Source organism: Amblyomma mixtum, chromosome 4, assembly GCF_055824585.1.
Source record: "Amblyomma mixtum isolate Tamu chromosome 4, ASM5582458v1, whole genome shotgun sequence".
In the NCBI taxonomy this organism is placed as follows: domain Eukaryota; kingdom Metazoa; phylum Arthropoda; class Arachnida; order Ixodida; family Ixodidae; genus Amblyomma; species Amblyomma mixtum.
Window position 1 is genome coordinate 144,529,954 of NC_143015.1, and position 25,658 is coordinate 144,555,611.

The 25,658-nt window shown below is 48.7% G+C and overlaps 1 protein-coding gene across 1 annotated transcript; it reads left to right on the top strand.

The window, feature by feature from the left end:
- Positions 1-232: 232 nt before the first annotated feature.
- LOC149348601 (uncharacterized) lies at positions 233-24,109 on the top strand. The gene is made up of 11 exons (XM_089541806.1): positions 233-731; positions 4,679-4,796; positions 7,758-7,879; positions 13,617-13,649; positions 16,831-17,001; positions 17,868-18,067; positions 19,158-19,252; positions 20,619-20,736; positions 21,603-21,749; positions 22,529-22,642; positions 23,954-24,109. The coding sequence occupies exons 1-11, from the start codon at positions 233-235 to the stop codon at positions 24,107-24,109; spliced, it is 1,773 nt and encodes a 590-aa protein (XP_089397932.1).
- Positions 24,110-25,658: the final 1,549 nt, after the last annotated feature.

Sequence of the window (25,658 nt, forward strand, 5' to 3'; positions counted from 1 at the left end):
TAGGAACGTGATCGAATAGTGAGGACCGAAGCTGTGCTAGTGCCCTCTTATGCTACCTAGAGACATAGAGGCAAAGGAGAGAACATTTGGGAAGTCAGTGGCAGTGCACCGATTGGTATCGACATCAAGGCCACGCCGAGGAAAGAGGACGTGCTCAGCGGGTTCCGAACGCCAGCTCGTGCAAGGCTCAGCAGTCTAGAAAGCTCAAATTGGTCAGGGAAAAATGTGGACGATGGGACTGGAGGGCGGACATCGCCGCGTGAACCACATGGCCACCGCCGTCGACGATAAGGTACATTCATATGGCGGCTACTTCACTAGTGATGACTACATCATCAGACATCCCATTGACATCCAGGTTCTCGACACAGCATCGCTGCGCTGCCTACCGAGCCAGAAGGAATCACACCCTGAAGGCGAGCCCTTCCAGAGGTGCGGTCACACTGTTGTGGCGTACGGCGACAGCATTTACCTCTGGGGAGGCCACGATGGCAACGGGGCCTGCAGTGTCATGTACTGCTTTTACAACACGAGCCGTCCCGAGGTATGCGACCAACTGCCATGCCCGCGTGACTGCAGCTGTGCTAGCATCATAGGCGACATCGACGCGGATGATTCCTCGCAAGACGTGCGCATCCTAGACTTGAAGAGCACGCTGCCGCAGCACCTGCACGCCAAGGGCCCGCCCCCACGGCCGCGATGCTTCCCCTCCGCGTCGGCCATTGGAGACCGTATGTACATATGGGGCGGCCGTAGGGACGCCTAGGGGCCGTCCCGGGTTCTCAACGAAGTCTACTGCAACCGCCTGGCCTACTTTGACACGACCGCCGCCAGCTCATTGTCTCCGCAGGCGAACAGCTCGGTCCCTGTGGACAGATGCAGCCACTATCTTTTGTTGGTAACGGACAACTGTACATATCTGCAGCCTACAATGGGCTCCTGTAGACCTATTTTGGAAGCATCCATATGTACAGTCCCCAAACCTCTCGCTGTGCGTAATGAAGATGAGAGGCGGCGCCAGTACTGCTGTGTGGTCGGTGACCGGCTGTCTGTCCCTGGCTGCACGATAGCGACATCCATCCAGTGGAACAATCTGCAGATGAACGAACGTGTCTTCATGTAACATGTCTACTGTGCTTGTAGTACCTCCTGTGCCATACACGTGTTTGACCTCGCACCTACAATTAAGACTGTTTCCGCCCGCCCTGCATTGATAACGGAATACCAGCGTCGTGCCGCAAGGCATTCACGTGGTCCACAGTTGGTCGGTGTGCGCGAGAGACGCAGTTTTGCATTGTACACCTGATTTTTGCATGCATATTCAGGACGCGTGTATTTGATGACTATGGCGCATTCTAAGCAGTCTAAATAACTCTGATTAAACAGAGTGTATAATTATGCAGCATATTATCTGTGCGTTTATTGGTGTTTTCTTTCTTCGTTATCAGAGATAATTTGTTTTCTTCATTACTGACAGAGAAGTGATCTGTTGTATTGCGTTACAGCCCGTATAATAACCCCGTGCTGTCAATGTGTAAACCTTTATTCGTTGTCTCTCCGTGTGTGCTAATATAGACTTTCGAGAAGCAGTTGATGGCTTTAAAGCTGCATTTGAGCGCCTAGTTTTGGGTTTACTTTATTTTTTTTCCTTTGTAATGGTTATGTGGGTCAGTACGTACTTACATATTGATCGAGGACGTAGAACAGTGCAGGACGACCCAAGCGAAAACATGGGGAATTAAACTATTTTATGCAGACGGTTTTTAATGTATACAAGCAGAGACATTGGAAAAGGCTGGAGGGGACGCCTAAACTCCGCCTAAGGGCATGGAGTGATAGGGTTAATAATTTAATCGCCATATATGCGGAATTGGTCATCCTACACTTTACATTCATAGCTCCCTGGGAGCCCTCGTACCTCTCTTTTTAAAGCCGTTAAAGGATGTGCCACTGTCCTGCGATGGCAGGCGCTGCCACCTGGGGGGCTTGTGCGACCTGAGTTGCTCTTCCTGTGCAACTTGTCACGATCAGTCATTAATTTAACTTCAATCTTCCACTGTGGTCAATTTACTCACAATCCGTTGGGCATGCTGCGATGACACCACAAGGTCACGCGACCTAGGTGGCCCACCTGAGTTGCTTCTCCGGGGGTTGACTACCTGGTCCACCCTTCGCCACCCTATGTTTACTGACAACGCAGACGACACTTACGACGCCGGATTTACTACACAACTGGAGCCTTAACGCTATTGCGCTAAAATAAAGCAAGCAAAGAGGTCATGTGACGAGCGTCAGGGTCCGTGTAAAGGCGGGAGCGGATAGTGGTGGGGAGAATCCCAGTCAGGAGCAGGGTGTTGGTGTATTCCGGGTCGCCTGTTCGTGAAAGGATGGCCATGCTTGCCAAGGTGGTGAGAAGACGACCACAGTAGTTTATTAGGGAATAAGTAATTGTTCACTGCGCGAACTCTGCCGGGTACGGTCGTACCGCAAATGTGTAGACCGGAGGAGAAAGAATCGGGAGCTGACCATGTCCGAAATGACATTTCGCGCAATTGTGCTGAGGCACCGCTTCACTATAAAGGTTAACAGTAGTAGAAATTCGTTCGTGGCCAGCCCACAAAGCACAAAAAGGTCAGCATCAAGGCCTGAAAAAGAGACTGAAATGAAATACACCAATCAGAATGGTGCCTGCCACAGTCCAGTGGCAATATGGCTGCGCTCAAAAAGGCAAACGTGAAAGTCTATTTATAGAATTGGTTATTCTCTACTTTACATTCACAGATCACGAAGTGTCTTCATACCCCTGCTGGCGCCGTGGTGCAGCGGTTAACCGATGCGCCACTGCCCCGGAAGGTGGCTGTTTCAATCACAGCCACTAGTGAGGCTTGTCACACCTAGCTTGCCCTTCCCGAGCAACCTCTTGGGACCAATCATTAAATTAACCGCCACCTGCCACGGTGGGCACTTTCCTCACAATCCGGTACCAAGGTTGCCATCCATCACGCTGGGCATTTGGAGCTATCGGGATTTTCCGCTCACAACGCCGACAACGACGATACCGACGACGTCAAATTTTCTGCAGAACGGCAGCATGAACGCTGTCACCGTAAAACAAATTCACAAATTCTCTAGTGACAAGCGCAAAGCAGCGACCGTAGTCACCCCCCCCCCCCCCCGTCACCCCCCCCCCCCGTCACCCCCCCCCCCCCCCGTTCGCCCCGATCTACGGCTACACCCCGCCACCTCCGCAGCCTATACTTGTTGTTGTCCTCTAGATAATGGCGCGTACCCACTGCGGGGGATTGGCCAAGACACAGGCGGCAACTGATAGGTGCACAAAATGTTAAACAAGAAAATAATGGTTGGGAAAAATAAAATAATTATGATAATAATAGCAATTAGGAAATAAATGAAAGGATCTCAGATGTGTAATTGAAATAGGCTAAACAAATGCTGTGAGATCGGTGACTGAAATAGAGAACGGGGCTAAATATTCCACGTTTCAGAAAGCTTTCGTTCGAGATGAATATTGATCATGAGAAAGAGCAGAGCTTAAGACGGCAGCCGTTTAGTGTCTGTAAGGAAGTTTTGCATGGCGGAGAGCACATTCCAGTTGCTGTGCCCAAGGGAGGAAGCCCCAAGAGACAGAGCAACCCCGGCAGACAGACTTAGACCAAGCTGTCGTAACGGAAGCTCCAGCAGGCGGCTCCGTAAAGAGGAGAAACGGCGGCAGGTCAACAAGAAATGATCTATCGTTTCGGGTTCTCCGCAGAACGGGCACAATGGGGAGACCGCCAGACCAGATCTATAAAGGTAGAAGTTTAAGTGAGGCACGCGACAACGTAGACGCGTGAAGGAAACCTCAAGCTTGCGTGATCGCCATCCTTTACTGCACCACGGGTAAAGGAGATGCCGGAATTCGGGAGAGGAGGTCAGAGCTGATGCTGCGAATTCTTTCAAGAGCAGATACCTGCGAAACCTGGCCGCCGTAATATATGCGCTGGGTGGAAGCACAGATACGACTGGGCCTTGAAGAGATGTCTTCGCCAGGGTATCGGCAACCTCATTCAAATGGATTCCTCTGTGCCCAGGCACCCAGACCAACCGTAATGAACACACGTGGGGTGGAACCAAGCATTTGAGTAACCGAAGTGCCTGAGATGTTGTAGACGCGGTGAGAGAGGAACACAACGATAATGAATCTGTCATAATTATGACAGAAGACAAGGAGCTGTTTAATTTGCGCAACGCTAAGACTACTGCTAGAAATTCGGCCAAATAAATAGGGGTGTAATCGGGAAGGCGGAGTGAGAATGACCAGTCAAGAGAGATGGAGAAAATGCCAACACCGGCCTTTTCTTCGCACTGTGAGGCGTCTGTCGCTATGAGCACATGAGATTTAAAGCAGAGCAGGTAATCCTGCAATAAACCGCTGAGCAAATGAAAAGGCATTAACTTTGCATGTTTTGGAAAGATGTCATCGAAGACAATCTGAAGAGATGAACAGTTGGCGCATACCGGACGGATGTCCGAAATCCTATTACTACTCCTTTTCCTCCTCTACAAACGTTCCTCTTTCCAGCAGTTCGATGCTTGTGTTTTGGCCCCTCCCCCGCAGTGGGTATGGGCCATTTTATTTGAGGCCAACCATAAAACCGCACCCCTCGTACCCCCCTAGTGTCGCCACTGTCACCATCCTCTGTGTGGGATGAAAAGAAGAAGGGAAAGAAGACGCTCGTGCTAACTGTTCGTGCCTGCCGCCACCCGACCTGGACCTGCCTAGTCTACCAGCTCAGGTGAGCCGCCTTTTCCTGGTCCTTTCTGCAGTGTTTGTCTCGGCTACCGCCCACGGCTGCTCCACATCACGTGTGCCGAGCAGAAGCGTGCTGTCACAGCTTCTGTGGCGTTTCAAGGTGGTCGTTATGGCCAGTGTACGGTCGTTACACGCCAGGATTCAGCAGTCAAGCGAGATAGCCTAGATGCGTGAATAGAACCATTCCGAGCCAGTAGACTTCAGCTGAGCACTAGCATCTTTGTCCACCGTCTTCGCTCACCGAACAAGATTTGTTCAAATTGCTGCGTCGGAAGCCTGATTTGTTAAGCATAAAGACTTCGCCTCGCGTGCAAGGAAACCGTCGAATGTGACGACGTGCTTACCTCAACGAGAGGTTCATGCAGGAGGACTATTGCAACACCACCCACGGTTACAATTTGTCCATCTTGTGGGTCAGCCGGTGAACACAGCGCAGAAATGTGTCACATAGCGACACTGTCTCTGTGTACCTGATCATCTGCGTTGTCACGCGAGGCAGATGGAATTAAAGCGCCAGACGCTATTTTAACATGGGAATTGAACCACATTAAAATTCCCATGAATTTCGATGAAGATAAAATTCTAGAGGCCCGTGTACTGTGCGATGTGGAATTTGCGGAATAAATCCTAGAAGTGGAATTTGCGTGAAGAAATCCGGCTTAACCGAATTCTTTGGAATTGTGCTCGGAGTGCGAGAATCAGGTAAAATCGGGTTTTAGCCCAAACGAAAGCCTCTAGGTACATGGCACGTCTATCGCTGTTTCACTTCGTAGTACGCGATGCAGCCTATAGCCAGCCGGAGAGATCAAATAGGAAATTTGAGTTCTATGAGATCTAAATGACATCAACATGCCACAAGTGTTTTCATATGCCAATGTATGTGCTCTCAAACTTCATCATAAGCAATGATCCGCATATATACGTACCTGCTTTCGAAATGTAAGCGAGCAACAGGTTTTTGCTTATCAAGCATATAACGGAGCCTTTACGGCATTCCTAAAGACAGAAAGGTGTCAAGAAGTGAGGACAAAGATTCACCTTAATTTACACAGATTCGGAGCTGAAGGGCTGTCATAAGTGCTTGGCTAGGCGGCTAAGAAAAAAATCACCATTGGCCGGTACATCCGGGTTTCAGTCACAGTGAGGTTTGGTTCGAGTACTCGTCTGACGTTTCTTCCATCCACCTGCGGGCATCGTTGTTCAGCGAAATTGCAAGGAAGTCAGCTGGGAGGGGATCGTCGCGTTTGGCGCAGGACAGGCGCAATGGGCTAGCAGTCGGAGACGCCTTTGGCACTGGACTGAATATGGTTTATAACTAGCATGGTTATATCTGAAGCCGACCAATTTGTACTGGCCGGACGCTGAAAGTATCGTAACCGCTGGGGTGATGATAATGACGATAACATAGTTCCCTTTCGCTCCAGAGCCCCCTGAAGAGGGTCATAGGTCTTGAAGTTTTTTTTTACTCGCTGATTATTGCACAACAATGCGACATAAGTGCGTATTTTTTATTTTTAAGTAAAAGAGCGAACTGCACGAGGTGCACCGGCCATTACTCTCCGATGTTTTTGCTGTGTTTAGAAAGGATCATTGCGTGTTTACTGAGAGAATTTAAATCCACTGCAATGTGCAAATGAAAATGTGTCCACGCAGCATATACTTTGTCTTCAGATGTGTTAGTCATTTTACAGGACTGCCGTAGTACACAGCTGAAAGCAATAATTCACCCTCCTAACGTTACTTGTAAACTTCTTGACTAAGACAACATAGCGCACTAATCGGGACGTCAGTTATTCTGGAAGTCGTAACGAAAAGGTGGGGAAGGTATACTTTGTTTTTTTTTTGTGTGCATGTTGACAAAAAAATTACAGGGTTTTTCAGCCTATCTTATCAGATGCTACGTTACAATATGCCACACTTATTAAACCAATTACAGTCTATGAATGTCGCTATTTCAAAAAGAGCTTGCGCGAAATTAAAGCTGCCTTCACATAAGCAACAAAACGTTAAGTATATATATTTAGTTGATGTATAAAATATTTTGTATGTATATCTGTGTCTGTGTAAAAAGTTTTGTCTATAGTGTCGGCCGATATTCCGATGTTTGCAATATTTTATAAAATACTCATATTTCCTGCTGTATGCCAAGTAGAGGAGGGTCCAGGGGTTCCTCAAGTGATCTGCGATCGCCCGTGTTCGTGCTTTCTTGCTGTCGTTCCGTCTTTTGCACTAAATATGCCTGTGAAGATCTGCGATCACTTTTTACTCGGACCTACCAACATCTATGATGTAAATAAAATAAACTTGAAACTTGAAACATCTAACAGAGGGACTTGTAGGCCGAGGAACAGTACGGAACAGGAAAAGTACTGATAGTCACCTGTTCTCCCAACAGCTTCGTCAAGAAGAAACTACCAGCTTACGTATCTCCACACGGTGACTGCCAGACATGAGGTAAGTGCTGGCCGTGATGCAACACGTGCGTAGAGGCAGATATGCTAGGCGGCGAAGGAGTGCGAGGAATGGTAAGGGCGAAGCGAAGCAACTCGGATTGATGTAAGGAGAAGGTAAAGCGAAGTAAAGGCGGCATGTGGCCAAAACGGGAAGATCTCCGGACGTCTTCCCGACCATTCGCACTCCTTCGTAGGTGATAGTTTGCGAAGGACTCGGAGCCGCCCTTCGCAGGTCGTGCGATCGCGCTCGGAGACCGCAAGCACTAGGCTGAGAGGCCGGCATATTTCTTTGGGGGAGAAATTCTAGGGGCCTGTGTACTGTGCGATGTCAGTGCACGTTAAAGAACCCCAGGTGGTCGAAATTTCCGGAGCCCTCCACTACGGCGTCTCTCATAGCCTTAGTCGCTTTGGGACGTTAAAACCCCATAAACCAAAGCAAACCATATATCACGAAACGCCAGTGAAACCTATAGTCGGCGTTCGATTCGCAGGCCCTACGCCGAGAAAGATCCCCAGCTCAGCGCCGAGTCCCGTCTGCGGTGGATGACCGCCGCCGCGCTGGCCACCTTTCTGCTGCTGAGCATCGCCGTCACTGTGTTCTTCATGTATGCCGGTAAGTCGGCGCCGTTATACGTAAACCCTTCTTCGTATCAATAGGGAGTTATAGCATAACGTTACCGTGTTTACGTTACCGTTTACCGGGCTCGGTTACCGCTTACCGGGCTCGGCTAGCGACATCTGCGCATGCGCGAACATTACCGTGCCGGTTACACTTGACGGAATCTCTTTAGCGTGGCGGAGAGAGTTAGCGTTCGCTTGTAAACAAACATGGCGGCGCCCTGCTCGCCCGCTTCGGAATAAATGCATGTCACCGCTGGATTCTTTGAGGCGCTAGCTCACTCAAATGGTAGCGGTTCGCTTTTATTTCGCATACTCTTACCTATACGTTGAGGTTTAAGTGACAACTAGCCCATGTTGTTGAGATAATTCAGTGATTTTCGAGACGTTAAGCCTAGCTATCCGCGTACGTAGCCAAAGTCGCCAAAGTAGCAACAACAGTAGTTTTTGTGCCAGCTACGAGGCGGGCTGCGAGACGGCCGTAGACGAGCCAATCCAAGATAGCTAGCTCGGAGAAAGTAGAGAAAGGAAGCATGGCGGCACACGCAGCGTGTTCAAGCGAGCAGGGTGCTTCTTGAAGCGAAAGTGCCGCTCAAAATCTGTGTCCTCCATGCCGTCGATGTTTAAAGGCCGTTGTACGATCGCTTTTGAGCGGATCCGCCAGACAGGCGGACTGGCGGACCGAACGACCAGACGTGGCTGTAGTGGTGGCAGCTATGCCGCGAGGCATACTATATTGGCCACATGTTGATATTACGAGTGTTCAGGGCGACTGCAAACTTCTCCGCGTGCAGCAGCGGCGAGCAGCGACAGTTTCCAGAGTTGAAATCGACGCTGATGTAGTTGACAGAGCGCCTCTTCAAACCGACGCAAGACCTACGCGTTGGCGGTGTCACGAAGTGTTTACATGGAGCTGTTTGTGGTTGCGGCAAGCGTTCCTAATTCCTGCGAGGATCATCACGCACAGCGGCGAGCAACAGCTGCTCACGGCGAACTTCTGTGCGTGCATGAGCTGCCTAGCACAGTGACTAGTGTCCGCGTAGTGAAAGTGATTGCGATCGAAGCGAGTGATTTTACGTCAAGGCAGTGAAATGTGCACCTTCGAAAGCTCACTACGCACGCCGTGCTTTCCGAATGCTGAAATGAACGTGGCGTTGTGCAGCTAGTCGCATTCGTTGCGATGGTTGCAGTGATCGCGACCGAGTTGCTGGCTACGCATTCGTTACCATTTTGTTCGCGATTCGTGTTGGCACTGTGCTTGAGAATTGCCGTGTGTGCGACCTGACGCGACGCGAGCTTGGCTGCACGGCCGTAGGACTTTTGCGGAGACAACAGCGATGTCGCCATCCTTCTGCGCTTTGGTGCTCCATTCAGTACGTTTTGTGATGATGGGTGCTCGGGTTACGACTCGCCGGAGAAACTGTGTAACCTGTGTGAAAACATCGGTGCAGTGCAAATGTATCTTCGGGAGTGTCATTTCTTTTTATTGCCTGCCGGCTGTGCGCACATTTGCCTGCAATAAACATATCGGCGTGATGAATGGGTGACTGAAGACTACCTCTAGCCATTTCGGTTTAGGTTGTAACAACATGGTATTACGCGATTACAAACAAGAATCATTGCCGCTTTTGAATCACGACTGATTGACAGTGTACAAATCTCTAATATGTGCCAAATCATAAGTCTGTTTTTCATGAGCATTTCAATTGATGTAGCGCGGAAAAAAAAAGTGTAGCAGCAGCTTATGCAATCAAAACTGTCCACAGAGCAAGTTGAGCATAACGAGTCTTGATGGAAAAGATGAAAAAAAATATTGAGAAAACCTTTGCCATTGTTTTTTTTCTCTTTTTGCTTAGCAGTGTTAAGTCAATATTGACAAATGCTTGGCTGTATTTAGTTTAAGTGGGATGTTGGTTTCCACTGCAATCAGAAAAATACAGTGGTCTTGAAGCACCTCATAGGCAATGACAGTGTCTGTTGTTGATTTTGCTCATGGTCCTTTTCGATCCGGAGATCAGTGGTATGAAACTGGATATATTCGCAATGCTATTGTTGCAGAGCTGCTCGCGAAATGGGCCTTATTGGTGTTAAGCGGTTGTTCAGCGGCGCTTCCTGGGTCAGCCGCAGCAGTTTGTTTAACAAGACATTCTCGAAGCTTTGAGAAGATCTCGTCGATGCACTTGCATATGTCTATCTGCTACCACCTTCATTTGCCTGTGACTGCTTGCTACAGACATGACTACTTGCAGACTGCAAAATAAGCCCTGTGGAGCTGGTAAAGCTACGCTAGGAACAAAGACGATGGTAACAACATCACTGCACAGGGTAGCAATTCTTTCTGTGTCGTCGTCCCTTAGCACAGTTTCCACATGCCAACTTGCCACCGGTGCACCCCACAGTACGCTATGATCAAGTTCTGTGAAATTTACAGAAAGCAACAACAAGAAAAGAAGCAGGTTGTATAGGCATATCTAGTGCATGCTGTACAGATAGCTTCCTGCCTTATTATAGCCTGGCCCCTCTGTTTTTAACCCTTCATCACCCAGCACCTATGGCCCTATTTGTGTTATTGGCATGTGCTACAAATCACCAAACACATTTCATATTCTTGACCCTGCTAGATTGCTTTGGCCCATTAAGTTTTTTCATCCAAATCGGCCAGCTTTTAGAAAACATTTCTGCAATAGCCAACTTCCTTCGCCTTCGATCTTGCAAACTTCGCCTTCGATCTTGCAAACTTTTGTCGAGAATTGTTTCGCGGCCGTCAGGGTCGTCTGAACCGAGATTCGTGCCGTTCCAGCCCGAATCACAGCCGACCACGAGTCTACCTTCGACGAAAATCCCGCAGCAAAAGAAACGTTGACGCAACGGATATTGTCTTGAATACGCCGCATTTAATACGCAGATATCTACCGCAAGATATCTGCGTGTTTCGCTAAAAACACATGCCTGTACCGCTGCAGGCGATTAGGCGGGCGGCACTGCCGGGAGCGCCAATCGGAACGTTCGAACCATTCGTCTAGTCCGCCAGCAGCAAAAGTGATCGTACAACACCATTCCGCCCCACGCCCGAGCGGAGGCTGAAAGCGAGCGGTTCGCTCGCTGGCGGATCCGCCTGAAAAACGATCGTACAACGGCCTTAAGAGGCCACGCGCCGCCAGATCTCGGCGCGGCTCCGGCTCCAGGAGGGAAACGTATGCATACATATCTTCAATCTCCCTCCACGATAGAGCCCCAAGTATGAGGGGGTCACTCAAAACACTGTAGCAGGCCATGACTTCCAATCGTACGGACAAAGCGGTAGAACACTGCTCCCAACCACACAAATGAAACGAAAAGATGAAAACTACAGACGTCGGCTAGGCCTACGGGATTGACTAGGTGCTGGCTACGGCTTAAGCTGGTTAGCTTCACGAGTGCACTTGAAAAGCCGCTCGGCCTGTAACGTAGTATGTACTTAATAAGCTGATATAAATATTATTACCATCTATGCAGGATCTAACTAAGAAATTCTTTCAATACGCGCGTAGTTATGCTTGCTATCATCATCAGTCTTTACGTTACGGTAACTTGATACGGGAGTGACGCTACGCTAAAACACTTTCCGTGTTTTGGAACGCTAACCGGAAAGTCCGGCGTACGGTAACACGGTAAACGGTAACGTAAACACGGTAACGATATGCTATATCTCTCTAATACCGCTCATGACGGCTATTTCAACGGCCTGTTCTTGCACTTGTGGTGAAGGTGTAGGCAGTATTAGCCTCGCATTGACAATGTAGGCCATAGCTCCATCTCTTTCCCGTATTCAAAGGACGATTGTGTCTCCTAACAATGCCCAAGAAGGCCGGAGCTAAACTATTTTCCTTTCAGTCGATCGTCACATGATGTGCTGCCCGTAGGGAACGGTGGTCATAAAACGCGACTATTCTGGTCTATTGGGCCACAGCCAACGTAATCTGTTTGGATGTTGGCACAGTGTCGGACAAGGCATCTGCTAACTTCCCCTCCCTGAGTCCTGAGAAGCTGTAGTAAACGCAAATTATTTGCTATAAACACACAGCCTTTGAACACCATCTACTAACATTCAAAAACCCCAACGCTATAGCTAGCAGTCTTGCCCCTACTCTTCCCTCGCGTTCTGCAGTGATTGTTCGTGTTTGCATTGTAAATCAAGTCTTCCCTGTTTACTATGTCTATTTGATTACAGGTTCCCCGATGTCAGCACGTAAGTACTCTCATTTACAGCAATTTTAATCTTAACCGCACGATTTCGGTCGCACCTCTTCTGCCGGGCTGCTTTTGCGTGAGCGGTAAATTGAAAAACAAAAAAAAACCCCCCCGCAGAGTACAACGCTGAGTTATTCGAACTGAAATACCGGTTCAGGAGGGAGACAATCAATTTAGTTAATTACGAATGAGCGTCAAGGAGGTTGAAGAGATGGCACCTGTAAATACGAGAGATTATCCACTATGGCGGAAATTTCGTACTGTACAGAAGAAAAAAAACAAGAATCCATGAATGAAATTACATAAAACGTTTAGATAATGTATAATAGTAGCTACGAACGAAACGGCAGACATTCCCAGGTCTGCTTAGTAGAGGGTTACAGGCTAAAGAGGAAGCAAACACAGATTATTCTGTGATTAGCGTTAGATAAAGCGAAGGACTGCCGGGGCCATGCACTGATACACAGACATACTACGACCGCAGTGTGTATTCAGGCACATTATCGCTTATCGCTAGGACGTTGTCATTGATGTTATCACTACAGTGAACAGGGTTGCCAGTAACACCTGTTAACGGGAGATTTGGTCACTTCTGGTGTGCTTTATTGAGTTGTGACTAACACAGCCATCCATCACGTTTTCACAAAGCGCCTTGAACGACACTCTCCACGCGACAGTTCAAGACCTTTTAACCTGGAAACACCACGCTCTATTATATGCAAAAATATATTTCGTGCTCTCCTTTTCCAGCACCGCCCCTTCGCTTCGCGAAGCCTGCCTCACCAGATGCTCCACTCAGTAAGTTGTGCATAGAAAGGTTAACGCTTACTCGTCTTTACTTTTGAAAAAAAAAAGGAAAACTCCTAGAGAAAGCCTGAAAAATTTTCCCCCGAAGTAGAATGCTGCTTGAACGAAGAAGCCATCACATCGTATTTTCATATTCCTTATGAGTATCTGGAATAATTTGAGTGCGGTAGTTTCGCGCGTTGTAACTTTATTCCTTGATGAAAAGGTGTGCGACCGCCGGCCTCTTGAACTTAATTCAGTGAAGAGGACTTCTTTACTTTGCAGAAATAACGGCGCCGATATCACTCTGCTTCTTATGAGACTGAAATATGACTCCTTAGTCTGGCTTCACCGCGGCAGTGGAAGCTGATAACCTGGAACTCCAGCGTTCGGAACGTTGGCTGAGGAGCTTAATGCACGTCCTGTTCTTTCTCTTCGGATGGGTTTTTTACCTGGAACGCAGCTTTAAATGAATTTAAATCTAGGGAATTTAGTCTAATCTGTACCTCTTTTCTGTTCATCCGTGCATATGGAACATTATCTGTAGGTGTATCGCCACGTCACAGTTCAAGTGACGCAGTATGCCCCAGAACACTCTATAACAAGTCCCCCATCACTATAACAAGTCGCCCATCAGACTATATTCCGTGTTGCTTGAATTTAGAAGCTGTTCCCCAAGAACTGTGCAATAAATGCAATTTTTCTTGTCATTTCAGCTCACAGAGAAATAGAAGAGGAGGTGAACACAGGTAAACGGAGATAAAAACATGGCAGCGCTTGTTGTTCAAGTTATGGCTCAGTGTAGCGCCGCGTCTGTCTGAAAAACGCAAACCCAACTAGCGCGCCAACATAAGTTACTGCAGCATAAACAATAAAAATAATTGAAAATTGATGCATTTTAATTGCTGACCACCCTGTGTAGTTTTATAAATCGTGACTTTCTTTTGTTTTCTAAGGCTTACGAACTGAGCTAAGCTTCATGCCAACCTATTCAGCGTTAAGAACCATTCTTCTTCTTCTTGTGGGGCTGTCACCGCTACCACTTATTTTTCAGTTCTAGCACTTTGTCGCATCCGCCGTCGATTAGCCAATACCACCAAATTTTCTAATTACATTTCCCCTCCCTCCGCCTTCAACTATACATTTCCCGTCCATTGTATTATCAGCGCCATTTATGTGTTTTGTGCATAACGGCTTCGTAATCGAGATCATTACCACCTGTTTATTTCAGCCGTGGTACAACCATTCTAGCTAAGCATGTCATAAATATAACGGTGATGAACACTGAATGAGAAAATAAAAACACTTTATATCATTTATGTTATGAATTTCGAAAACAATTTAGCCACTACAGGCGTGGTAGAGATAGTAGTATAGAAACGCACCTCAAACACACCGTGAAGAGTCTTGTGCTTCGGGTTTTGCTGACATTCTTGCATGAGCTTCAATATAAATTCATTGGGTTATTTCACATAATGATCCATGATCTTAATGACTTGAGTAGGGGTGTATCAACGCTTGGCCACATCTCTGTTCATACACACTCTCAGTTGTCGGGCGCTTGTTCCTCTTTTTGAAGCAACGAAGAAAGAACCGTTGGCAGCCGCCGTCGGTGATATCTGAATAACAAGGTGAATAACCAAACCAGCATTAGTGTCAGGAATAAGCGATAAGAATGCACGTGCCAATGAGTATTGCACTTCGGGAATACGGTTGTGTTTCAGAATTCAGGGTCTCATGGTGTTGCTTTAAGCGTTTCATCATAATAAGCAGTTTTTCGTAACTATAAGCACTTTTCAATATATAACAGATTGTCTTTAAGAGAACTTATAAAATTTCGATCAATTGAAGTGAAAAAATTCTAAAAACAAATCCAGGAAAATGATACCTCCAATTGGTTGCGCTGCCGACAGCAACGGCTTTTAGGACGTTGCTACGACCGCACAGTAGCTTAGGGCGCACGCCAGATGGATAAATGAACTGTAATACAGACGATCTCGTTTCTTAAATGACTGAAACCCTCAGAATCGAACCTGGTAATCTCACTCAGCCGGTACAGAGTGGGTACTACAGTGCATTGGTAATGCTTGAGACGTGTCAAGCGCAAGGGTTGTTTCGTTAACTCCACTTTTTCTAGTCCTGTTCATTTCCTTGAGGCTTGCTCCAAAAATTTGGTAACCCTTCATCAAGCAGCTCGTCTTTGGTTGTTTTTAGAGTCATCATTGTTTATGAATTTTTCATCTTCTCCACACAATTGCAGACGCGCCAAGGCACGGAAGCAAGTGGGTAACCTACTGTAAGTGGCTTTACCTCAGGTTCCTGGGCACAGATACGTCCTTAATGTTCGATAAACGAAGCCATCCTCAACTACACAATCTAAGTGATTTTATTCCGTAAGCAATACTGCGCTAGGCTTCGAGCCCTCGCGTAGCTCCCGGCGGTGGGCGAGGACAAACAGATGGAGCGCCGTTGCCATAGTAACCGTTTCAGGGACGCTCCACCAAGTGGCAGGACCGTCGCTGCGCCGGCGCTGCTGCCGCGCGCCTAGTCGCGCGCTTTCGACGCATGTGTCGGAATGTGGAGAGAGGAAGCGGGAGGGAAACGGGGAATAAATACGCGCGTTCGCCTCGGGCAAAACAGTTGCTGCTTGCTTACGCAACTTGCCCGGTTTAACCAGAGCTAAACCTCAGCTAATTTTTTTCGTTGTTCTGGGAGTAATGACGACCGTTATTTCTGGAGACGAAGTCTGTGCAGTGAAAAGACAGTGCAGGATGAAGCAGTCCTGTTCAGATTTCAGAGACTAAATGGTTTATGGTTTATTGAGGTTTAACGTCCCAGAGCGACTGAAGATATGAGGGATGCCGAAGTTAAGAGCTCCGGAAATTTCGACCACACGGGGTTCTTTAACTGACGTCGCACAGTACACGGGCCTCTAGAATTTCGCGTCCATCGAAATTCGACCGCCGCGGCCGGGATCGAAGCCGCGTCGTTCGGGTCAGCAGCCGAGCGCCATAGCCACTGAGCCACCGCGGCGGCTGAAGGGCTATATGTGTAGCCCTCGGTACCAAATAGACGAACTGATTGGCAAACAACGGCACTGCTGTTATCTGTACGGAGGCCAAGAAAGCTCAGTGGCGTCGGAGTCAACAGCAGCCGAGTATGCAGCGTTATAAATACAACACATACTTAGGAAGTTCAGTTTGACACAACAAGGCTAAACTGCGCTCATGCACCAGGACGAGGTGCTTAGCGCTGTTTCGCCTTGATAGTGTATACGATGCTAATGTGTACGAATGTAAACTATTGGCAGCACAGTAAGAATTAGAAGTAGGTAAATACGAACAGACCATTTCCAGTGATATCTGGAGGCTCCGCAGAGATCAAGGATCACTGGTATCTGTATCGACGGCCTTCGCTCTGCGCTGGTGTTGTTTTGTAGTCGGGCTCCAGACAATAAATACCCTACGATGGCCGTAAATTTAAAGTTGTCCCGAGCACAGTTTTTCGGCTAGAAGTTGTTATATATCTGTTTTCTGAAATGGGCAGCCCGCTCTTCGTCCGCACCTGGCAAGCATTTAGAAGCAGGTGGTGAACGGTGGAATAACTGTATGTGGTGATGTTGTAGTTACTGTGAGTCCATATCGGCTATGGCGTGCGTTTTGAAATACATATATATATATGCGGTACCAATTAGCGGCGCATATTTTTCATTGCGGACGCGGCACCCTCTCAACAGCCCTTCGCGGCCGACTACAAATTAGCTCGTGACCCGGGAGCTAAACTGTCAACAGGAAACACTGTTTCGTCCTAATGATGCATTGGCCTATGCTTTACCCTCAGTATTGATCCGAACAATTGCTTTTCGATGAATTGGTCGTGTCAAACCACAAGCTTAACCGCGGCAATCTTTTCGTCCCTCTGCGATCGCAGACGACTCCCCGATCAAGGTGACGCCCAACGTGCTGCTGTGCGCCACCAACGGTAGGGGAGCCGCAAGGCTGGGGGAGGCCCTGGACACCCACTGCACACACGTCATCTACACCGGACCGATGGCCATCGAACGCACTGAGAACAGCGGGAAGCCATACGTCAACATCCAAGGTAAAGGGCCTCGGCTACTGCATCATTAACAGTCGACGGGTGTTCTGAATCACTGATTAGAAGTTTGAGAATAACGCCAATAGTTTTACTTAAATGCATTTACCTTTTGCTTAAATATATTCACTCTGAGGTGTACATCAGTGAGGTCAGAACTTGCACAAATTGTTGATATTTTGAAAGGAATCTTTCCTTGATTCAATATTTTGCCCATCTGGTATTGGTAGAAAACGCCTGTGACGCCAGTGAAATTAGCTCTCAAGCAACGTCCTTCCTACACCCTCTTCTCAGAGGCTAGACCGGCCAAGCAGGCATAATTATATTGTCATGTGTGTTCTTTTCCACTTAACGTCATCTTCAACGAGCGGGGAGCCGATCGCCGGCAAAGAGGAAGAGGCTCGGTGGGAAATCGCTCGTGAGCCCGGCCGCGACCGCTTGGACTTTCCCTGGCGCCTGCTCTCCTGTGGTCTCCAGTGTCCCCACGACCCGCGTCGTTTGAACGACCCGTGACAATATTTGCGCACATTACCAAGTCGCCTAATAAAAGAGGTGCTATTTAATTAACCACGCTTTTGAAACTCGGCACACATGCATCCGTTTCTTCCCTGGCACCCGTGTTAAGCAGTGCTCTGCAGTGCTTCTTTTGCATATATCTATTTCTTCCGCTCTTCATTGTTAGCTCAGGTGCTTGAGCTATCTCCAGAATAGACCACTCTGCGGGGGCCATGTTAAGACTGGAATATAACCGTGGAATGCTATAAGCCCAACTGAGGCGGACCAACCTACCGAAGAACGCGTTAGTTAGCTTGGTGGACTCTACGGGCTATCTGGGGTAGGCTTTGAGACAGACGGCGGCCCCGACCTCGCAGACCGCGACGGCTACAGTGTGTTCAGCGGCCTGACCAAGAACCGTGAGCGGTTCCTGTCGTTCCGTTGGAAGGCCGCCTTATGGAACGAGGGAGACGTCCTGCATGCCCTGGTCGTCTACCTGCGATACTTCAAGCTGCGTGGTGTCGAGTTGGTCATGGGGAGCCACCTGGAGAGCACCAAGTTCATCCGCTTCTGCCAGGTGCGCCAGGAATTCGCGCCTCGGTTGCATGGCCCATGAAAGAAGTTCGACTTTGCGTGCAGTAGGCGTCGTGACTGAAGTGCCCCTAAACAACCATCTGCTAAAGCTGCTGTTTCTACTGCCAAATTTTTCTCACAGCGTAACGTTCTGAAAACTACAGCAGCGCTCTCAGAGCTGCGCGTGCAATACCCTTAATGTTGGGCTTTTGAGAAGGCAGCCTACCATGCTATTTAACTACAAAATTCTCTACCCTATCCTCTAGTACTTAAACCCCGCCAACTGGAGGTCTATTTTTGTGAACCCGCTAACGGCAGGCTTCTTCTACAGTCGATGGCGGAGGTTAAAATAATCGCTGGGAAGCCCTTTGAAGGCATTCTAGCGCGCGTAAAGTTCCCACAATTTAAACTCTCAACTGAATTCCTGTATGCTCATGACGTGGCTGACATTTGGTAATCCAAATGGCTTACTAAGGAGTGTGTGTGTGTGGGGGGGGGGGGGGGGGGGGGGAGCGATTGGACAGAATAGTGCGCAGGAGGCGTAGCGTTCTCTGACATTCAGGGACCGGATTTCTAGGAGCAATAAGAATCACGAGGAGGCTTGAATTCCTTTACGTACCTCTGGAGTTTTTTTAAACCTATAGATACAGCTGGTGGCCCATACAAAGATAAACAACAAAGACATTGACGACCGCTGCTACAGCGAACAGCGAGAAAGCTTATGATGATTGTTTTCTTCTGCCGGAGTTTTAGTGTATTCAAACAGCTGGACACCTTTGATCAAGTGGCGATAATCGACGATCTTGTACGCTACACGCCTCTGTTATTGTCTCGAAACACATGGAGGCGCAGTGGTATGCAATGCCTGGAGGCGCCTTCACGACTCCATTAGAGATTTATCTCTTTTTTTTTGTCTGTAATGATATCCTGCGCTGAGGATCTACTTACCCTATACCTCTCGTTTTCTTTGGCGATAACGTGGCCGTTTAGAGTGTAGCTTCTTTAGCAATTTGCAAACAATAACGCCGTTCGCTCTTGCAGTCTTGCCTTCTCAGATCGTGTTTTTCTTTCAACTTACGGGACGTTTGTCGCAGGCCTTCGTGCACCAGATGAAGAACAACGCCAGCCTCATCATCAGAGTGGAGAGGACGGTAGACCTCACCAGGGGACTCTTCGAGCGGCTGGCCAGGCAAGTGACTCATTCTGCCACACAGCCATTCCGGATCCTTCAAACTCTTGCGCCCGCTCCATTCTGCTCCAGTACACTCTAACCCGAGATTCCATATTGTTAAGTCGTGCAGATGCCCATGCCTTTTGTTGTCAAGCACTATGCAAACAGAAGAGAACTCTGGTTAATTTGTTCTGCAGAAACTGCGCAAGAGATCTGAGATGAAGCGCTTTTCAGGCTCGAACTGGTACTTTGACCAACTTGTGAATACGCTTGCTGTATACTCTGTTTAGTGCCGTCATATAAAACAAGTAGCCTCTTCTAACCCCCGAACCACGTTCCAGGACAGTGTCTATCCCAAAGGAAGATCACGACAAAACGCTGCTGCTTTCCGGGTATTTTAGTGGGGACTGGTATGACTAACAGATCAGCCATTTTCCTTTCATTCACGAAACTACCCCCCCCCCCCCCCCCCCCCCCCCCCCCCCCCCCATCCCGTGAATTCGCTTTAAAAAAATGTGCCTTCTCTAAGTACTGTTTTGCACGCCACGGTCGCTCAGTGCTTATGGCGCTTAGCTGCTGACCCAAGAGACGCGGCTTCGATATCGGCCGCGGCGGTCAAATTTCGGTGGAGGCGAAACGCTAGAGCCTCGTGTACTTTGCGATGTCAGTGCACGACAAAGAACCCCAGGTAGTCGAGATTACCCGCAGCCCTTCACTACGATGTCCCTCATAGCCTGAGTCGCTTTGGGACGTTAAAGCCCCTATAAACCTAAACCTAAGCACTGATTTCTTTCAGCTCAGCCTGAATAATGTTCAAAGCGTCTTCTAAAGTCTGAGCACTGCTATCAAAAACATTTTCACGTTCCCATTCAGGAAACTGCACACACGGCTTAGCTGAACGCAGAAGCTATGAGAACCTCTGAGTCTACTTGCGCATGCAGTTTCGCTGTACGTATCGGCTATGCAGCTTCTGGGATTGCCTTGAGGTGCATTGAAGAGCAGGGCCCCGCCGCGGTGGCTCAGTGGTTACGGCGCTCGGCTGCTGGCCCGAAAGACGCGGGTTCCATCCCGGCCGCGGCGGCCGGATTTCGATGAAGGCGAAATTCTAGAGGCCCGTGTGCTGTGCGATGTCAGTACACGTTAAAGAACCCCAGGTGGTCGAAATATTCGGAACCCTTCACTACGGCGTCTCTCATAGCTTGAGTTGCTTTGGGACGTTAAACCCCAATAAACCAATAAACCAGCCTTTCAAGAGCAGGACCCTACGCACCCGATGTGACCACCGGTGTCCACTGGGTACTATGCACAGAGGTGTCGCACATTGTTGTTTTCCGACAATTTTTTTCCTCTTTACACAATCCGCAATGACTGTCCGTGTGCGCAGGCTGCCCCAGTTCCTGGTCCTGCAGACCCAAGTGGTGCAGCTACCGGGGCTTCAGACCAGGCGCTTCCCAAACCCGTACCAGCCCTTCGCCGGGTCCCACACCAGGGACGTGTACATGGTGAGTAGCCTGTCCAATGCGGCAGGTACCATTGGAGACAGTGAAGCAAAAATGCTTTGCACGGCAAAGTTGAGTAGCGATCGAAGATGCTGCTAACCTTCCGTTTTCATACGAAATGCTATGAGGTGTTTACGTTATATTGTAAGGTGTTTGACAGTCACAAGTTCCAGGTCATTGTGCATTCTTGTTAGACACGACAGTCTCCTTCGCTGTAACGTAGACCACTTTAACCGCGTCTACCACGTCCTGTGTGATGTGCGCAGTCAGCGCATGTTCAATACCTCGTCTTTCGAAATTTGATCGCAACCCTCTACCATGGCGTTCCTCATAGCCCGCGTGTCATTTTGGACGTTAAATATCGCATACCATACCATCCATCACGGTTACGAAAGGTTAGGAAAGCATCAGCCGCTTTAGAAAAACTGTCTAGACACATAGGAAACTAACTACGCAACCTTGCCCACCAGGCAAAGTCGAGGCTGCATAGATACACTGACAACATAGCTTCAGTCGTCTTTTTTTATGTGGTAGCACTCCCCTGTCGAATGTGCCGTCATCGTGGAGGCTCTTGACTGGTACTTTATGGTACCGGAGTTGACGTTACCTAGATATCTTAGCATTCAGCAGCGGAACCACGGATCACAGAATGAGGCTAATTAAACCGCTGCACATGTGGTTTCTTCTTTGATGCAACTGTTAATCAGTAATATATATGTAACTACTATGGCAGCTGCTGTGTGCTATGCAATAAACTACAGTTAATTATTCCTGCGCACCTCATGCTGATCCGCCAGAAATGCATCCTTGAAGCCTGCATCAAACCTGTTCACCCAGTAAACCAACACTTACGTCCTATGCATGTGCAGCGACAGCGGCTGTGGCAGGTGCACCCGTGGCGGCGCCACCTGCACGCCGACAACGTCTGCTTCACCTTCTCCATGGCCGTCATCAAGGCGCGCAAGGGCCCCGTGAAGAACGCCATGCTGGGCTACTCCTACACGGGCCTCAGAGAGGTATACGAGGGCGGTTCCTTCCTTTTTATCCCGAGAGAACATGAGAAACGCACGACCCACAACCACCGGCGGTGTCACACTTTGCCACCTGACAACTGGCAGGTGACACGGCTGGTGCACGGATGTGCCACATGTTATCATTGGTACACGGATGCGCCAGCAGCGACCTGCCATAGTTTGGATGGGAGGTGGCAGAATGGACGAAGGGAAATCTCTTCTATTCTAGAGGAGGAAGACCAATGGACGGCTACCAAGGGAAGGACCCTGTCACGTGTGAAGCTAGAGCATGATAGATCTAGCCCTGACCTGCCACCTGCCGCGGTTAGCAGAAACAAGGTGGGGATAGGGGAACCCTCTTGTCCATTTGTATATGTGTGGTCCTGCATGACAGCTCACAACGAGGTTCTTATGCTATCGTATTGTCACGGCTAATGGTGATTAGTTGTCCACATTTTTTTTCATTTTTTTTTGGACTGCGAATATCTTAGCTAGGAAACTGGTTCGGAGTGGAAACAAGACTTCAGGCCTTTATCACCAGCGAAGAGATGGAAGCGGCGCCACATTTACTTTCGTCGCAGAAGGCCTGATCAAGATTCAGGCTCCTCAATCCCTGTCTTGAACTTCTGACTAGTTCGTAATCACAAATGAGACTACAGGGACGATGATCAGATCTTAGCCTCAAGCTGAATGTTAGTACTGGCGTCACCAATTACCTAATTAAGAAAATCTGCCTGCGTCATAATATTTACGTTCTCATTGCAACAAACTCTCTCTCGCAGCCCTGCCAGCAGACGTCCATGGAGAAAGGCGTGGACTGGAAGGCCGTGTCACGATTCCGGGAAAACCGGACCATCTATTACGCATACGACAACAAGCAGACCGTCACCCACAAGGTACGCACGGGGACAAAGCGCTGGGGTAGCTTTTAACGTTAAAGGCCCAGTTCTCTTCAAAACTCAGTGTCTGCGTAGTGAGAGAAAAATCACGGGCATGGCTCTTGGCATGTGGCCCTCAGAGAGCAACCTAGGGGACAGGCGTGACACCTAGGTCACGTGACCTTGCGGCATCATCACAACCTTCCCACCGGATAGGGAGAAAACTGTCCACCACGGCGGGTAACAGTTAAATTAATGATTGGTCCCTCGAGAAGAGCAACCCGGGCCAACACAAGGCCCACCGCGGGGAACGCCTGCCATCGCAGAGCAGTGGCGCATCGCTTAACCGCTCCACTACTGCGCCAGGAGGGGTGTGAGGACTGCCAGGGATCTGTGAATGTGCAGTAGAGAATGGCCTTCTTCGTACATGAAAATTAAACATTACGCTATCGCTTCATACCTTTAAGGCGGAGAATAACTGTCCCTTCCAATTTTACCATGACTAAATGTGTAACGTTAAAACGGATGCTTGGGCGAGTTGGTACATTTTCCTGAAGAACAGCGCCCGTCTGTGTGTCTTCCTTCAGCCCTCGTCCAAGTTCGCGCTGTTCTTCAGGGAAAAGAGAAATGCGGAACGTACTTTGTCTTTTTAGTTACCTTAGTGCGTCATCTACCGAACTACACTACACTGCTAAGGCCAAAAGATTGCGACGCGCATGCGACTCAGAGCCAGCACATCTGCTGCGAACGTTATAATCACAATTACGTTCAGGTGCCCTGCTGGTGGTGGCGGTGAAACAGCAGGAAAGAACTAAATGACTTAATTATATCGTAGCTAAACTTTAGAAGTTGACATTCTTTTCGGCAGCACATTTAACGCATAGAGATGATGACCGGGCACAATTTTCCTGGGCAGGCTGGGCTCGGTTGGCGGAGGTCAGGGTCAAATGGGGATTCGGAGATTCCTTTTCTTTTCTGCATTGCATGTAACCGAGCGAATGGCCATGATGTACAAGCGCGATTGTCAGGCTTTTCTCGAACGCTTCATCTACACTCTTGTAGGTGCGCAGTGAATGACAGCCCAAAAAGGAACGACGGACATGCGCTTCGTGTTTCCGTCGTTCCTCCTGTGCGCTGTCGTTTGCTGCGCGTCATCTACTACAAGCTATGCAGCAGTTCGCCCGGCAGTGTGTTTTGCTGGATGGATGGATGGATGGATAGGAGCGCCCCCTTTGAAACGGGGTGGTGGGAATTGCCACCATGCTCAGCTTTTCTTTATTTATTATTTTTTTGTGTACTGTGTTGGCAATTCGGCGTCCCCACCTGCAGCTGTGGCGGCTGTCTCACGAGTTTCCCCGCTACTGCGTCGCCGCCTACGACGTGGAGCGGGACGACTTCGAGGACGCCTGCCCCAAGAAGAGCGTGCCGCTGCTACGCGTCGTCCGCAAACTCGTCACGGCCATGCCGCAGACGAGAGTGGAGTGACGACTGCAGCGCGCTCACCACCACTCGGCTCTCACGCTGTCTGGGAAGAACCGTCGTGTGGGAATCTATTCCACACACTGGCGGTTCCAACAGGACGAGCATCAATGAGGGCCTGCAAATGCGGCAACACAAATCTGCTGCGAATAAAAGTTTTGTCTCCCGCTCTTTCCTGCATGCATTATATTGGACAACATGCAAGAATGCGCTGAACACTGCTTGTCTCTATATGTTTGCAACAAGAAAAGGTTTACGGCTTCAGCGTATTTGGCAATGCCGCCGTACTGGATTCGCTTCAAGTGGTAATTTGCTTCGGCGCAAGTCGTCTACTCATTCGTCGCGACATGAAATTCATATTTGCGGCTCAGCTTAGTTCCAGTCGCCGCATAAGGAATTTTGATTTTAGGTCAAGTGGAATGGGCTGCAGAATGCACAACATCCCTGACAGGGGCAGGGATAACTTCCACGCACCCTTATCCCTCCACCTTCCAATGATAGAACCCCCCTTGTATAAGGGCTGGAGATATGGCAGCCTCAAACACTCGACCACACGAATCAATTTCAGGGCATTGAAGTTTTCACCGGCCAGCCGGCCGAGCAATGGCTCTGCCACACACTTTGCCCACCGCTGAGTTTGGGCAATCCGAGACTCTTATAAAGCACTACCCCTCCTAGCTGTAAACAGATTCTCTCTCAGGAAGCATATTCTGAGTTGCTTGAGTTCACCGCCTGCTCGAAGAAGAACTGTGAAATAAATGCCGTTTTTCTTTGCATTTCAACTGACGGCGGAAACGAAGAGACTGCGAGTACAAGTAATTGCCAATGAAAACAGCAATATGCAAGACGGCAATGACAACACAGCAATATACAGGACAACAATGGCAACATAAATAACGAAAATAGGCGCAGATATATGAATTACAATTACCTGTGCAGCCAAAACTATTCTGACTTACGACGCGCTTGGTCTTGTTTTCTAAGGCGCCGGAATTAACCTAAGCTTCACGCCTAACTAATCAATCCCACCAAGGAGGATTTACTGCTGGATTAAGGACCCACCCACAGATACTCAACCCAATTTCCTTATTGTGCCCTCCGCCATTCACCCAATGCAAGCGCATTTCCTCATTTATACTCGTCCCGCCTTCGACTATTATTCGCTTCCGTTGATACGACTATTATAAGCAGCAGTTATGCGTATCACGTGTCCAAGGAGTATCTGTTCTCGCTTCGGCGAGCGCAGCTTCGGCCGCTTCTTTTTGAGCAGCGTCCGCTCCGGCGGACGCAGTTGTTGCTGCGACGCGCGTCTTTTCTTTCCTTTTTCTCTCTCCTCTGATCTTTTAACTCTTCTCTATCTGCACGTGGCAGCGGTGGTGGCTTGGCTCGAGCCAGTAGCAGGCCCGTGCAATTTCCTCTTCATTCTTCTCTCAGTCACAACAACAACAACAACAACAACAACGTGTCCATAAGCAAAGTCATATCCTCATCTCGTTTACAGCCCTGGTATATCATCCTAACTAAACTCGTCAAATGTAACATGAAAGTAATACAT

Bases quoted from the DNA above. Each gene is read 5' to 3' on its own strand.
- LOC149348601 (XM_089541806.1), top strand. From the start codon at position 233: ATGGGACTGGAGGGCGGACATCGCCGCGTGAACCACATGGCCACCGCC. The intron at 13,650-16,830 runs GTAAACGGAGAT...CTGCGATCGCAG, and splicing joins AGAAGAGGAGGTGAACACAG to ACGACTCCCCGATCAAGGTG. The intron at 19,253-20,618 runs GCAAGTGACTCA...CCGTGTGCGCAG, and splicing joins CTCTTCGAGCGGCTGGCCAG to GCTGCCCCAGTTCCTGGTCC.